The sequence below is a fragment of the Chlorocebus sabaeus genome, chromosome 21, assembly GCF_047675955.1.
Source record: "Chlorocebus sabaeus isolate Y175 chromosome 21, mChlSab1.0.hap1, whole genome shotgun sequence".
Lineage (NCBI taxonomy): Eukaryota > Metazoa > Chordata > Mammalia > Primates > Cercopithecidae > Chlorocebus > Chlorocebus sabaeus.
The window spans coordinates 121,876,870-121,893,336 of NC_132924.1; the positions used below are offsets into that span (position 1 = coordinate 121,876,870).

Here is a 16,467-nt window from a genome sequence, read left to right on the forward strand (position 1 = left end):
CTCTGTCACAAAAACAAAACAAAACCACACATAGTAAGAAAACCACATACTAGAGATGTGGTCTTTGGGTTCAAATGCAGAGCTCCCTGACCTGAAGTCAGCATCTAAAGCACTCACTTCAGTAAACTTTTGTCAGACATTCTTTACTAAAATAACCTGGAGAAAATCAGTCATTTTCAAACTGAGTATATCCACTTCTACAACTATGAAAACGGTAGTGTAAGTTTAAGACCTGACAAAAGAACTAAAGATTGTCATTGATTTGTCATGCTGCAGAGGACTTAAATTGAAGACACCAGCATTTACATATAATTAGCTTATAAAAGCAAGCAGTTAATTAAAACAATGCTATAATGGCACTTCAAATGTTGAATGCTATAGACTTAAGGTGTTTGAATCAACACTGCAGTCTGAAATTCTGCCAAGCCTACCACTAGGAAAGTCTTTGCCAAACAAGACTCACTTTTATTTTCTCCTCCTGCCTGACCTACTTCAGACTAGAATCTTTCAAACATATAAAAGAAATAATATGTAGATGGAAATGCTTAAACCAAAGAAAAATAAACAGGGATATATTCTCATCTGAAAAGTCAGGAGGTTGGACCATGAGACCACTACGCTCCTTTTTAGCCCTAAAGCTTTATGATTTATTGTGATAACACCAAGAAGTTTACCACAAACAATATAAATGTTGGCTTCTAAAAGTCAGTGATGATGGTTTGAAAAGGGGGAAAGGGGAAATAATAGATGGATCATTTGAAGCAGGATCAGCTACCAATACCGGCGACAAAAAAAACAAAACAAAAAAACAACGAATGACCTTAATCAGGTCAGAGTTCTATGCAACAAAAACTGAATTCCTAAGGCTGGGGATTATTTTCCTCTTTTCCCCCATATTCTGTGAAAATGTTTATTCTCAATCCGTGTGTGTGGTACTGTGGAAGTACTAAGTTTAGACAACAATTTTGTTTTATTAAAATGCTGATTTCTTCTCACAATTTTTCCACATAAACTCACGAAAATTAGGTATCTTTATATTCAATGACTTGTCTCCATTTGACAAAATTAAAAGAAAATTTCAATTAGTAATATCCACTTGAACAAACAATACTCTTAAATTTAATGCCAAATATTATACTATGAGCAATTCAAGTTGTATGTAAATAATGTACTTCACTAATACTTCATATGTCTGAGCAAAGTGTGCTCTTCTGGGCCCACATCAGATCATTAGAGCAGGCAAACTGACTAAATGCTTCTAAGGCTCAGTTTCCTTGCCTGGATTTAAAAAAAAAAAAAAAAAGCACATTACTCCTTCCTTATCACGAAGATTAAATGAGAAAATGTGTACAAAGTACCTAGCACAGTAACATAATTCATTACTGCTGCTGACTTTTATTATAAACCTAAGTTAGGCTTTTGGTAGCATTCTGAGATTCATTATGGGTGGCAAAAATAAGTTTTCCATGTGAATCTATCTAATTTCTCCAAATTTCTAAGATTTATTCCTCCAGAGAAAATGAGGTTTTTCCTTCACGTCAACATTTCTAAAAGGTCACCAGATAAAAACTTTCAAAACAATTACTTTTTTTTTTTTTTTTTGAGACGGAGTCTCGCTCTGTTGCCCAGGCTGGAGTGCAGTGGCAGGATCTCAGCTCACTACAAGCTCCACCTCCCGGGTTTACGCCACTCTCCTGCCTCAGCCTCTGGAGTAGCTGGGACTACAGGCGCCCGCCACCTCACCCAGCTAGATTTTTGTATTTTTTTAGTAGAGACGGGGTTTCACCGTGTTAGCCAGGATGGTCTCGATCTCCTGACCTCGTGATCCGCCCATCTCGGCCTCCCAAAGTGCTGGGATTACAGGCTTGAGCCACCGCGCCCGGCCTCAAAACAATTACTTAAAAGCCCCATCCTTATTCCCTTTAAGAACGTTTTGATGGACATCAAAAAGAATCCCTTTCCTCCATGCCACTGACCTCTAACATCTAGGCTCTGGCCTGCACCAGATGTTGAGGAAAGTGTCAGTGTATAATAAATATTTATACAATTACAAGTCAGAGCTTTACAGAGATGTCACCTAACAAATGCATAAATGGCTAAGAATCATTCAAGTGTCACCATCAAGACCACAAGAATATCACTGAAATCATCATTAGGATTATGTCTGCTGCTGCTGGGGTATCACTGGCAAGTATTTGAAGCACGTATGTCACACAATCTCCAGAAGGCCTCATACAACAGCAAATTGTTGCCTGTTAAATAATGTTATATTAAAAATGGCTACTCATTGAAAAATTATCTTAAATTCCATTGTTTAGGTGCTTCTCATATTTAGACATTCAGATAAACAATCTAATACATAGTGTAATTTTAATTCCAAATTACTCTTTCCCCTTTTGCTTTAACTCCCCTTTAAATATCCTATGCCATGTCTTTCTGTACAACACAGGCACTTAAAAACGGAAATGCCTAAGCTATTTAGGCTTTTGCCATTTTCTTCTCATCTTGCTGCAATCATGTTTTAACGGGATATTTAATTATAGATTCTACCATAGATTTACTGCCTTTCTTTGAAAATAGGAAACTCTTGGAGTAATTAAGAGCTACCTCGTTCAGAAAGTACAATAGAAAAAGAAATTCCAATCTCTCAACACGAAATTTAAAAATTCTTATAGAGAGGCTTAGCCTTTGAACAAAATATATAATAAAAAGCCTTCCTGTTCATGAATATGAAAACATTTCTTACCACATGGCTAATTCAAATTGGGGTTACAACAGTGAATCAGAAAACCTTGCTCTAAATAGTGATCTGATGAGGATATTAAAGAGTATTTGATTTAAAAGTTTTTTTTTTAATCAACATTCTTATAAAACCTAGGCATCTACCTAGTTCAAAGTATATTCCAAACACTTAGAATTCTGTTATAGGAATAGCTAATAGTGTGATCTACAGCAGCCATTAACAGTTGCACATTAAAAAGAAAGCAATAAAAAGATGGACACCCTGAGGTCAATGATTTCCTCCCAATAACCACACAAATGTTCCAAAAGCAAAAACCAAAAGGTGATGATAATTACTACAACATGTTATGTTAACCAACCTCCCTAGTCCCGCGCAATGAGCTCACAGAAGTCAGGATGTGCACAGGCTGTATCCTTCGCTGTTTCCATTCTTGGTTTAAGATTTCCGTTCTTTCCAAAATTTTCTGACGATTGGAACTAAACATACTCTTTAAAAAAAAATGAAGGAGAGGAGAGGAGAAATTGTTCATCGTTAGAAAATGTGTAACACCTCTAAAGCTGGTTAAAAATCTAGTGTATTCTCAAAACTATCAAGAACATTTTCTTAGGTGCACATAGATTTTACACTATAGTTTCCCACATTCAAATAATACAAAAACACCACATCTATTATTTTATCGCAAGTGGTTAGAGAACAGGAAACTATTGCAATGCTTTGTTGACTTTGTGTGTGTGTGCATTTTTTTTTAAATCACAATGACTTTAAAGACATAAAATCATGAAATGCATCCCTTTATATCTGGGTCCTGAGTCTGCGCATGCAAATAAAAGTATACTAAACAAACACTGATTAATGTGCATGGCATAATGTTAAGACAGATCAAGAACCTAAGCTTCCAAGTATTCACTTATCTTACTGTAAATACAAACTTAGCTAGAAATACATTATTTTAAATAAAAACTTATTGAACTTAGGAGAGAAAAAAAACCTATCCTTAATTGTATATTCATTTTTCACAAAAGATAAAATTATACCTTTACTTCATCAGCTCGTCTGAACCTCTTGAGCTGTCTCAGTCGCATGTACTCTGATTTTACACGCTTCCGCCAACAAACTGGTCCCTTCTCAGATTTCTTCCCAGTCTGGCCCATGATTATTCTAAAAGCAATGGTTTCATATTAAAATCACTAATCTAACCAGCCTGAATATGATCACCTGTGTTTTAATCTGCAGCAAACTAACAATCAGTGAAGAAATGACACATATTACACTGTTGGTATTTGCAGAAAGGTGCTCATTTGTGCTGCATGGTTAAATCCTTAAAACATTTCATTGAAAGTTTAAGTTTTTATTTAATACAACTTTTAAAATACACTTGTATTTACAAAAATTCTACACTAAATTGCAGCCATATTATAGGAACATGATCCCATTACAGGAATTAGGTATATTATATCACAACCTAGTTTTTAACTCTATCAGATCCACATTTGTGGAGGGAAGAAAATATAAAGACACAGCCTAAGTTTTTCATCATTAAATTAGCTGTTACAGGAGCAAGGCATAATGGAATATAACTGAAAAAGGTAAATCCAAGAAAAAGTAAAATTTACAAACAGTACTAAAAGTAGAAACCATATAGTTCACCATATAACAAATGTACAAAGGTACTCTCTCCCCACACACTGAACCATGCACCTCTCCTTAAACACTGTGATAAAGTCTGTATTTTTGCCTCTTGTGCCGCCTTTATTAACACGAGGGGTTTCTGCTATCAAGCAAAAAGAGGAATGCAGGAAATGCAAAGTAAATTATTCTGCCTTATCTTTAGTTGCAGGCTCTAAGAACCAATTATGTTCAAATGCGGGGACAGCTTATAGTTCACCCGGTGTCTAATTCATACTGCAGAGTCCTCACCTTAAGTCTAAACAAGCATCTTTTTCTAGAACATTTTCTCCTAAAGTATTAAAATCATACTGTACCTTCAAATTATTAGCAGGACATTCTCTGTCAGGCTGTGCAACACTTTACAGGCCACACTAACAATTTGTGCTTTATCTTAAGAACAATGGAAGCCACTTTTAGTGTCTTAAGTAAAAGGGTGTGGGGTGAGGGAGTAAAAGAATAACTGCAACCAGGTTAGATGCTGCAGCACAGCATCCCGACAAGGGGTGACAGAGGCTTCTACACCACACTGGCGATGACAGGGAAAAGTACATGAATTCAAGAGTTGCTTAGACCAGAACTTCCACCAAATGATGATTTAAATATGGAAAGTGAAGAAGAAGGTGACTTTCTGGCTTGAACAAATAAAAGAGTAGGGCAGGCTTCATCTATTTGTTTACAAAAAACCTCATGCACAGAGAAAACTGCCTAAGAAGAAGATTTAGAGTAAGAGTCCTGAGGTCAGTGGGTAACTTTCTACAGAAATACTCAATCACCAACAGGTGACAGAGAAAGCAGACGGCTGTTTACTCAGAGCTGTAACAAAGAGGCAAAGAAATTCATTTTCTCAAGCATGTAATAAATAATTATGACCCAAGCAGTTTATACAAACTTGAATAAAATGAATATACAAATATTATTAAGTCCTCGCCCCAATGGAGCTGATATTCTACCTAAGATAGAGGGGAAAATATAGTATGAGATAGACAGACGTACTTTAGTATCCCTGGGAAATTCGTTCCAGGACACCCCTTGGAAACCAAAATCCACAGATGCTCAAAAGTCCCTGATATAAAGTGGTGTAATATTTGCATATCACCTATGCATAGCCTCCCATATACTTTTTTTTTTACTTGGTTTCCTGGGATATGAGAGACTCTCATATACTTTAAATCACCTCTAGATTACTTATAATCCCTAATACAATGTAAATGCTATGTAAATAGTTGTTATACTGTATTGTTTAGAAAAGAATGACAAAGAAAACAGTACAGACATGTTCAGTACAGATGCAACCATGCTTTATTTTTTTCTGAATATTTTTTATCTGCAGTTGGTTGAATCCATGAATTCAGGATCCATGGATTTGGAACTCACAGATGTGGAAGGCTGACTGTTCACACAAAAGCGCTTTAGGGGAAAGAAAAGAATATTAGGAACTGCAGAAGGATGGCAGGAAAGGTAACAAGTGAACTCAATCTTAAAAGTTGAGCTGGATTTCAAAAGGCAAAGAAAGAACCTAAAGGAATCTTAGGTCTGAGCAAGAGAAAGCCGGACAGGGGGCAACTAAAGTCTGGCTGGCAGACATTTAACAAGGAAGGACCCGGAGAGTAAAAGTCACAAATTAAAAGGACTGAGGACCTGAAGGGAATGAAGAGATAAGAATGGGCAGGAATGTGAGTATGCTTGACATAAAGAAGGCTGATGAAACCACCAAGATAGAACTATTCCAAGTGAAAAGTTTCCAAGTGTGGCCTTGCCTGCGAGGTGCTAAAGTGGAGTAAAGCTGAGAGTCACTCAGATTGAGAAGACTAAACTCAAGATGACCCCAGCTTTGAGGTAAAGCAGAAAATGGTGTTAGGAAGGCAGTAAGGTGGGACCAAAGGACATCAAAGATGGGAAGAAATTGGAGCATTATTTTTTTAAAATAATTTCATAAAAATAGTTTTCTTCCTATCTGCTAGTTAACATGTGAACTTAACTAATTCTCTGCAAATTACTTAAGACCACTTAGCACTTCAAAGGCCTAGAAACTAGAAAGAAAAAGGAATCAGAAAAAAAGGAATGATCTGTAGCCTCATTCGCTCATAGGCTAATCACCTCTAGTCCATCTATTGCCTAGACAAATTTCTCCTTGGAGGTATCACCCCTGTGCAATAAGGCCTAGGGTAGTAAACGTGTTTAGTCTTCACTGATGTATAATGTGGGTGTTATTACTTTTTTTTTTTTTTTTTTTTTTTTTTTTGAGACCAGGTTGGAGTGCAGTGGTGCAATCTCTGCTCACTGCAAGCTCTGCCTCCCAGGTTCATGCCATTCTCCTGCCTCGGCCTCCCAAGTAGGTGGGACTACCAGTGCCTGCCACCATGCCCGGCTAATTTTTTGTATTCTCAGTAGAGACGGGGTTTCACCGTGTTGGCCAGGATGGTCTCGATCTCCTGACCTCATGATCCGTCCGCCTCAGAGCTGGGAATACAGGTGTGAGCCACTGCGCCCAGTATATAACTTATTTTTTAAGGTGTATATTTTATGTCTTGGTGAAGACATTAGTTAGCATTTTGTTTTAGTACTAGAACTGTCCTTGTCTAATATTCTGGAAGACTTCCCATGCTGTTTCTAGCATTAATAACATACCGAATAAAGTATATCATGACAAATCTACAGTGTCCAGATAGTTCTTTGAAAGTGTAGGACTAAAGAGGTAGATCTCTGAAAAAAAATTAAAATTTAAAGTACCAATTAAAAGGATGTTTTACACAAAACAAACTCCCACCATCATAGCATTTACAATATACTAAAATCACATTTTCATGTTTTTCACTCTACTCCCACTGTAAGTGCTTCAATACCAAGAACCACTTTTACTCATTTGTAAAATCCCAGAGCCTGTGTGTGCCTGATAATTGTACAGTAGTCCCCACTTACCTCCCAAGACCGCCCCCCCAACCCCATAGCAGATGCCTAAAGCTGCAGATAGTACTAAACTCTACATATACCATGTTTTTTCCTATACATACACACCCATGAAGTTTAATTTATAACTAAGGCATAGTAAGAGACTGACAGCAATAACTCATGGTAAAATGAACAACTATAACAATATGTTGTAACAAAAGTTAGGTAGCTATAGTCTTCTCTCTCTCAAAATATCAGAACATTTTCAGACTCTGGTTTGACTGAGTAACTAAAACCTCAGAAGGTGAAATTGTAGATTGGGGGTGGGGCGGCTATAGACTTAAAAACAAGCAAACAAACAGGTCTATTAACCCACACTAATAACGAGCAGCTTGTATCTTATCAGCATATCATTTGTACAGTGTAGCTACGGGTATGAAAAGGAAGGGTGGCCTATCCATGCTTGAGCCAAAAAATGAGGTAAAGCGCACCCTATTATCAAGAAACCCCCTCAAAAGGAGATAAATCGCAGGGACAGTTAAGACCCTGTGGTTCAGCTGACCCTACCAGTCAGAGATCTTGAGCCTAAAACTTAGTTTCCAGAATTTCTTTTTAAAAAGGAAGCTGATACTGCCTTAAAGACCTTATCCATAAAACCTACCTCAAAGTCTGGCAACAAAAACCAAATATGCATGCAAACACACTTAGTTCTGTGCCTGGCATATAGTGAGCCTTTAGTTGTTAGCTCCCCTGACTTCCTTCCCTCACAACAAACGACAGGCTCAAATCAGGTCTCTGACTCCATTTTCAGTGATCTTTTCACAACACCACAGCCAAGTAAGCATAGTATTAAAATACAGATTCAAGGCCAGGTACAGTCGCTCAAGCCTGTAAACCCAGCATTCTGAGAGGCCGAGGTTGGAGGATTGTTTGAGCTCAGGAGTTCAAGACCAGCCTAGGCAACATAGTGAGACTCCCATCTCAAATCAATAAATAAGCAAGCAAGCAAGTCAGGTGTAGTGGCGCACACCGGTGGTCCCAACTACTCAGGAAGCTGAGGTGGGAGGATTTCTTGAGTCTGTGAGGTGGAGACTGTAATGAGTTGTCTTCACACCACTGCACTCCAGGCTAGGTGACAGAGCGAGACTCTGTCTCAAAAAAAGTAAAATAATAAAATACAGCTCTAAATATTCATATATTGGCAGAAGCCTTTATTTAAACGACTTCTACTGAATGGACACAGTGTAAATACACATGGTTTTTAAATTTTTCAAAGATCTGTTTAGTTTCATAGGTGAAATCCCACTAGTATGAACTTTATCCAGAATACAAAAGCAGCTTTTCCTGTTCAAAACAGATTATACCTTTACTCATTAAAACAAGAGTCTACCTGTATACAGTGAAACCAAAACAACAACGGCTCTTTAATACAAAAGCCAAACCACAACATGGCAGGAGCCCATCAAAGCTTTAGTAGAACGTAGTGACATCTCACAGATTTACATTTACATAGATTTAACTAAAATTAAGGGCAATTACAGTGTTCACAATCTATTTTATGAATCAAACCAAACTCAGAAACACCCTAAACACCACGCCTTACCATCTCACTTAATCCCACTAGAGTAGATGCTATGTTGTTTTTGCCACCCAGGGTCAATTCACCCTTCTCTTGGGAACTTCACACCAACTCTTCTCTGAGAACTACCAAGTACACTGGAGGAAGCTGACTCAAGCTGCTTGTGACCTTAGCCTAACCAAGGTACATCTCCCTAGACATATTGACCAGTACAGGGTTAGATACATGGCCACAATCAGTGCAGTGAAAATCTCAAGTTTCCTGCAATGCTAGGACAAGAATGCTCTCTCTCTTCTCCCCTTAGATCTAAACCTGGGAAAATGTTTGCCCAAGGACTTGTTGGAAGCCATCTTGCAACCATGAGAAAAGTCTACAAAGAACAGAGTCAACAACAACAAAAAACAAAAGTCAAAGCCAAGAAAGAACTGTAGTCTCATCACCTAAGCCCTAAGTCAGGTAGGCCTTCCTAAACCAATTTCAGAACTATTCAGTTATATGAGGCAAGAAATTTCCCCCACCTTTTTTTTTTTCTTAATACAGAGGGTATCTGATACATATTTATTACTGAGACCATATATACAGTTGTTCCTCCATATCCACGGAGGATTAATTCCAGGATCCGCAACAGATACCAAAATCCACAAAGGCTCAAGTCTCTGATATAAAACAGTACACTATTACATAACCTATACACATTCTCCCATATACTTTAAACCAGGAGTCTCCAATTTTTTTGGCACCAGGGACTGGTTTTGTGGAAGACAGTTTTTCCACAAAGTGGGGAGAGGGTAGATAGTTTCAGGATGAAACCGTTCCACCTCAGATCATCAGGCATTAGTCAGATTCTCATAAGCATGGCTGGGCGTGGTGGCTCATGCCTGGAATCCCAGCACTTTGGGAGGCCAAGGTGGGCAGATCACTTGAGGTCAGGAGTTCGAGACCAGTCTGGCCAACACGGTGAAACGCTGTCTCTACTAAAAATACAAAAATTAGCTGGGTGTGGAGGCAGGCACCTGTAATCCCAGCTACTTGGGAGGCTGAGGCAGGAAAATCACTTGAACCCAGGAGGCGGACGTTGAGGTGAGCCAGGATCATGCCACTGCACTCCAGTCTAGGCAACAGAGTGAGATGAGACTCCGTCTCCAAAAAAAAAAAAAGATTATCTTAAGGAGTGCGCAATCTAGATCCCTCACATGTACAGCTCACAATAAGGTTCAAGTGCCTATGAGAATCTAATGCTGCCAACAATCTGACAGGAGGCGGAGCTCACCTCCAGCTGTACAGCCCAGTTCCTAACAGGCCACAGACGGTACCAGTCCACAGCCTAGGGATTGGGGATCGCTGCTTTAAAACTGTCTCTAGATTACTAAATACCTAATACAATGTAAATACTATGTAAACAGTTGTTAAACTATTATGTTTAGGGAATAATGGCAAGAAAAAAGTATGTACATGTTCAGTACAGACACTTTTCTTTCTTTTCAAATATTTTTACCCACAGTTGGCTGAATCTTAAAATGCAGAATCCCATTTACAGAGGGCCAACTGTACAGGAACGTCTGAATTAATGGAAGATGGGCTCTCATAGCCTACTTTATTATCACCAACAGCATCATCAGAAAAATTAGAGCTTCCTCCATCCTCTCAGGTTTACAGAGGCCCCAGGACATGGCCAAGACACACCTTCCTACCTACCTCTCAGATGGCCAGGTCACACAAGTCCAAGGAATCAGCACTGTTCTCTACCAGATACACCCCTACTCCACTTGTGAGAGGTCTTTACCTAAATCAGACATCCCCGTTCCTCCTTACCCAGCTGCCAATAACTGAATAATTTGAAAAAAGTCCCATAGGTATTGTCAGAGCCCTTAATGCTTCTTTAAAAATTCTACCTAAAGCATTTGCTAAATCAAGGAAATAATCACCTATTTGGTCTGGCCAAATAAATGTTTCTGTTTCTATTTGTCTAAAGAAAAAAATAAACTACATATACTATTTATCCTTCTCAACTAAATTAATAGCGGCAACTTTGACTCTTAACTGAATACCAGACTAAGTAAGGTCAAATCCAAACCCAACAAGATGTAAGTAATATGATTACAATATTCTCAATGTCCCTCCCTTTTAAAAATGTTTACTTCACAGCAAGACTGCCAAAAAAATGCCAATTTTGATAACTCTCCAGTCTTCAATAGAGCCTATTTGTATAAATGCTCTGAAGGCAGCTGTTAGTCTCATTTGGCAATTTCATTTATTTTTAAAGTTACAATCCATTGTTTCAATATACTGAAATTTAAATTAATAGTAAATGAGATTTTGTAGGTAAGGATAAGAAAAACAATATAAAGAGAACTCAGACATATAGATGTTAAACTAGTGGTAAGTGACAAAAACTAATCACTTAGAAGCAGATCCTATGCCTGAGGGGGAATACAGAAAACCTGTCCCTGTGAAAAGGAAGACCATGAAAGAGGAATTCAGGAGAAGCAGGTACACAGTGCCATGCACCAGGCACGAGAATCAGGATTCAAAACAGAAAAGATCAGAGATGGCAAGGAGAGTTCATCTCGTACAACCACTTTGAGGGTTGTGTCCGTAAGGATTCTTGGCCTTAGGCCAGGCCATGTCCTAGCTCAGCAAAAAGAGTGCTGTCATGATTAATAATGCTTGTTACAGACATGGGGCAAAGAATTGGGGTAGCAGCACTCTCCATTTCAAATCAAATTCAAATAATAAACTAAACTAACAAGAGAACATTTAATCCTATTAATTCTAAGTCCTATACACAGTATTAAACAAAAAGCAAGAGTTTGGACTCCAAAGCTCATTACCTAGGTTCAGATGCTTCTCCCACTTAGCAGTTGTGACCAAGTTACTGAACAGCTTTGTGCCTCACTCTCCTCATGAAAAAAGGCTAATTCAAGAGTACCTACCTCAGAGTCATTATGAGAAGTAAATGTATTTACGGTGCATAGACGGTGCCTGGCAGATGGTAAGCACTGTATCAGCATTAAAAAAGTAGTGGCTATCAGCCGGGCGCTGTGGTTCATGCCTGTAATCCCAGCACTTTGGGAGGCTGAGGCAGGTGGATCATGAGGTCAGGAGTTCAAGACCAACCTGCCCAACATGGTAAAACCCCATCTCTACCGAAAATACAAAAATTAGCCAGGCATGGTGGTGCGTGCCTGTAGTCCCAGCTACTCAGGAGGCTGAGGCAGGAGAATCGCTTGAACCTAGGAGGCGGAGGTTGCAGTGAGCTGAGATCGCACCACTGCACTCCAGCCTAGGTGACAGAGCAAGACTCCATCTCAAAAAAAAAAAAAAAAGAAAAAAAAAGAAAAAAAGTAGTGGCTATCAGCTACATAAATGGTCGATGAATGATATCAGGAATTATAACATTTATATTAAAAAGTTAACTCAATATAAAGACTTTTAAAATGATAAACTGTATGCAAATAAAAACAAAACAGGATGTCAGGGGATCTCAGGATAGAATGCAAACTACATAGCAAGTCTAACAGTATTATAATTTTATGAGATAGTCTCATGGAAGGAGCAGGAGGTCGGGGGAAGCTAACCTACAGAACTTTGGACAATCTACACAGTACTCTAGCTGGTAAATTTGTTTCTCATAAGGGTACCAGTCTGTAATTCTGAAAGTACTCTACATGTACACTAGGGTTAAACAAATAAGTAAATAAAGTGTAGATAATGTGAGCCAAGTTTCTCAATGTCACAGAAAGAAGTTACAAATAAGCAAAGGGTGGTGATGAATTAGTCAGATAAATCAATATGAACTCACGTTTATTTCAAAATATATGCAGATAGATAAAGAAACCCAGGTATGTATGCACATGTAGGTTAGCTGAAATACATGCATTTCCAGGGTCTGTCCAACAGAGGGCCTGGAAGCAGTGATACCCCAGGAGCAATAAGCATACCCAGCACCCAAGACTTTTGTTTCTAAATACCACCCTCCAATAAATACAAGGAAGCAGGGTCTGGAGAAACAGCTGATTCTAGGGTTGGGACAGGGAAACTACAAGGCAAGCCAGTAGAAGGGAAATGCTCAAAAGATGAAAGGACAGGGATAGGTCCAAGACAGGAAGCAAACAGAAGAAACTCCAGTGGCCAAAGCTGGAATAATTTGAGCAGCAGAATAAGTCATAACAGTATTAAAACAGAACAAAATAATTATTCATAAGTCTATGATATAAATAAGTGATTAAATAAACAAATGGAGGAGAAGGAACAACTCTTCCTGACAAGAATTTCAACTGACACATGAGTGTATATCCCCATTCTGGGAGGTAGAATTCAATTTCCTTCCCCCTGAGCGTGTGCTAGACTCAGTGAATCACTTCCAAAGAAGACTCTGGAAAGGGAAATGTTTCTGTGAAAAAATCCATAGCCATTAACATGAGCAATGATAAGTACTGCTGTTATTACGTACTCCCTGATGTGATGAAATGAGATGGGGATTTCACCTCGGTGGTATCCTTCCCCCAAACCTCAACCCATAACCTCAGTCTAATCATAAGAAAACATCTGATAAGCCGAAATCAAAGGACATTCTTACAAAACATCTGACCAATACACTTTAAAACAATTAAGAGGTCATGAAAAATAAGGAAAGGCTAAGAACAACCACAGATCAGAAAAACTTAGAAGACATGATAACTAAATGAACTATGGTATCTTGGATTGGATCCTGAAACCAACCAACCAACCAAAGAAGGACATTAGTGGAATAACTGGAAAAATCCAAATAAAGTCTTGAGTTTAGTTAATGACAACATACTGATACTGATTTCTTAGTTTTAACAAATATACCACGGCTATATAAATCCAAAATTATTCCAAAATGGGCCAGGCGCAGTGGCTCACGCTTGTAATCCTAGCACTTTGGGAGTCTTGCAGCAGGTGGATCACGGAAGTCAGGAGTTCAAGAGCAGCCTGGCCAATATGGTGAAACCCAGTCTATACTAAAAATTAAAAAATTAGCTGGGTGTGATAGCGGGCACCTGTAATCCCAGCTACTTGGGAGGCTCAGGCAGAAGAATTGCTTGAATCCAGGAGGCGGAGGCTGCAGTGAGCCGAGATCATACCTCTGCACTCCAGCCTGGGCGACAGAGCGAGACTCTGTCTCAAATAAATAAATAAATATTCCAAAATAAAGTTATTTTTTAAAGTGAATTAGGTTACACAACAACCCAATGTAAAGGCATTCATTTTTTAAAATGACATTCACTTTTAGAAGTGATAACAGAAACAAATTTTAAAATCTAAGAATTTTACATAAAATGTTAAATATGAAAAACAAAAAATATGAACAGATGATTAGAATTATTTAAAAACATTAAATAGTTTAAAAAAAAAAAAAAAAAAACCGGTAGTGGCCGGGCACAGTGGCTCACGCCTATAATCCCAGCACTTTGGGAGGCCAAGGCCGGCGGATCATGAGGTCAGGAGATGGAGACCATCCTTGCTAATGTGGTGAAACCCCGCCTGTACTAAAAATACAAAAAATTAGCTGGGCGAGGTGGCAGGCACCTGTAGTCCCAGTTACTTGGAAGGCTGAGGCAGGAGAATGGTGTGAACCCGGGAGGCAGAGCTTGCAGCGAGCTGAGATTGCGCCACTGCACTCCAGCCTGGGCGACAGAGCAAGACTCCGTCTCAAAAAAAAAAACAAAAACAAAAACAAAAAAAAACAAAAAAAAAACAGGCAGTGATTAAGAGAACTTGTACTTTTTATTAACTTTTTTTTTTTTTTTTTGAGGCAGGGCTTACTCTGTTGCCCAGGCTGGAGTTCAGTGGCCCAACCATAGCTTACTACAGCCTGGAACATCTGGGTCCAAATGACAATCCCAGCTTGGCCTCCCATACTTTTATAAATCTTAACTTCAAAGGAATTTAAGGAAAAAACTCCCAAATATAATTCTACTTTTTCAATTTTTTTGGAAGGGATGAGGTCTCACTCTGTCTTCCAGGCTAGAGTGCAGTGATGCAATTCCAACTCACTGAAGCCTCAAATTCCTGGGCTCAGGCAATCTTTCTGCCTCAGCCTCTTGAGTAGCTGGGGACTACAGGTACACTCCACCACTCCCAGCTAATTTTTTTCAATTTACTTTTTGCAGAGAAAGTGTCTCACTACAGTGCCCAGGCTGGTAATTCCACTGTTTTAAAACAGAAAACGTTACGTGAACAATTTAAAAGAAAAAAAAGAAGCTCTCCAGAGCAGCCTGTATGACACATCTATTGGAAGAGAGAACGCACTTTTAGGCTTCTACAGAATCTGAATCAAGGGAAGTAACTGTGCCACTGACTGAACTTGTACTGATCAAACAACAAATCAAAAGGATTCTATACAATTCAGGGCCAGTTTAGCCGTGTTTAAAATGAAGAGAAAAACTGTGGTCTTTACCCACAGTGGAAGCACACAACTCAGAAAAGAGCATTTGAGTTTGCAGTTGAATAAAGAAAAGGAGAAGGGTTAATATGCATTCATTAAGTCAACAAATATTTATTGAGCATCTAATACAAGCCAGGGACTACGACAGAAACTGAAGACTTAGCAATTAACATAACAGAAAAAAAATCTGTGACTTTATACAGCTTAAAATCTAGTCGGATAGAAACAGTCAAAAACAAAGTGCCAGGTGCAGTAGCTCACGACTGTGATCCCAGCACTTTGGGAAGCTGAGGCAAGTGGATGACCTGAGGCCAGGAGTTCGAGACCAGCCTGACCAACATGGTGAAACCCCGTCTCTACTAAAAATACAAAAATTAGACAGGAGCGGTGGTGCACACCTGTAGCCCCGGCTACTCAGGAGGCTGAGGCATGAGAAACACTTGAGCCCAGGAGGCAGGGTTTCAGTGAGCCAAGAATGTGCTACTATACCAGCCTGGGCAACAGAGCAAGACTCTGTCTCAAAAAAACAACAACAACAAAGTAAAATGTTTACGTGTAAAATGATGTTGAGTGCTATGGGAGAAAAAACAATACAGGTAAGCGAGTTAAGGCAAGGGTGGCACACAAAGGAACATGAGCTAAAGCACTCAGAGTCCCTGCTGTGTGGCAAAGCCCATGGGACACAGAGATCCCACCAACCAAAGGCAGTTCACCAACAGCAAACCCAGGAGCAAACTAGGTAAGAACATGTTTTCTAGTAAAGATTCCAGGAATAATTAAATATCCACTTATGCAGATTTCAGTTCATCCACAACACCTCAGTGATCAACACAGCTTTAGAGAATTTTGACCAGGCATGAAAACTGGCATTCAAGAGCTGCTTGCTGGCCCCGTTCTGGTTAACTAGTAGGTCTCATTATTATGAACAAAGACTAAAAGTTAACACTATTTTATAAAACATATTTATGCAAATAGCCATTCTCTGTTACTATTATCAAGCCAAATTTTAAAAACTGATTTATTATAAAGCTGATCCTGAGGCTATGTCATTCTATAAGCTCTAACATTGACTATTTGGTTCTAACAAAATCTCCTCCTTAAATATGTGTAGCTAATTTGATGGTCTATATTTAATTTGTAAATTTGCTTTGGTTTTATCATAAAGGAACTTATATG

General features: G+C 38.8%; 1 protein-coding gene across 11 annotated transcripts in view; it reads right to left on the reverse strand.

Moving 5' to 3' along the window:
• EZH2 (enhancer of zeste 2 polycomb repressive complex 2 subunit) overlaps positions 1 to 16,467 on the reverse strand; it is a 135,064-nt gene that overhangs the window by 36,266 nt on the left and 82,331 nt on the right. For 3 of the 11 annotated variants that reach the window (XM_073009470.1, XM_037990899.2, XM_037990901.2), the window contains 2 exons: positions 3,778 to 3,901; positions 3,102 to 3,230 (listed from right to left, as the gene is read on the reverse strand). The exons of 1 other annotated variant lie outside the window; for it this stretch is intronic. In XM_073009470.1, coding sequence (XP_072865571.1) covers positions 3,102 to 3,230; positions 3,778 to 3,894 — 246 coding nt within the window. In that variant the 5' untranslated portion in view covers positions 3,895 to 3,901. Of the gene's footprint in view, positions 1 to 3,101; positions 3,231 to 3,777; positions 3,902 to 7,039; positions 7,061 to 16,467 lie in introns of those variants that run through there. 7 more of the 11 variants (XM_037990906.2, XM_037990903.2, XM_037990900.1 and 4 more) reach the window with 6 other exon arrangements.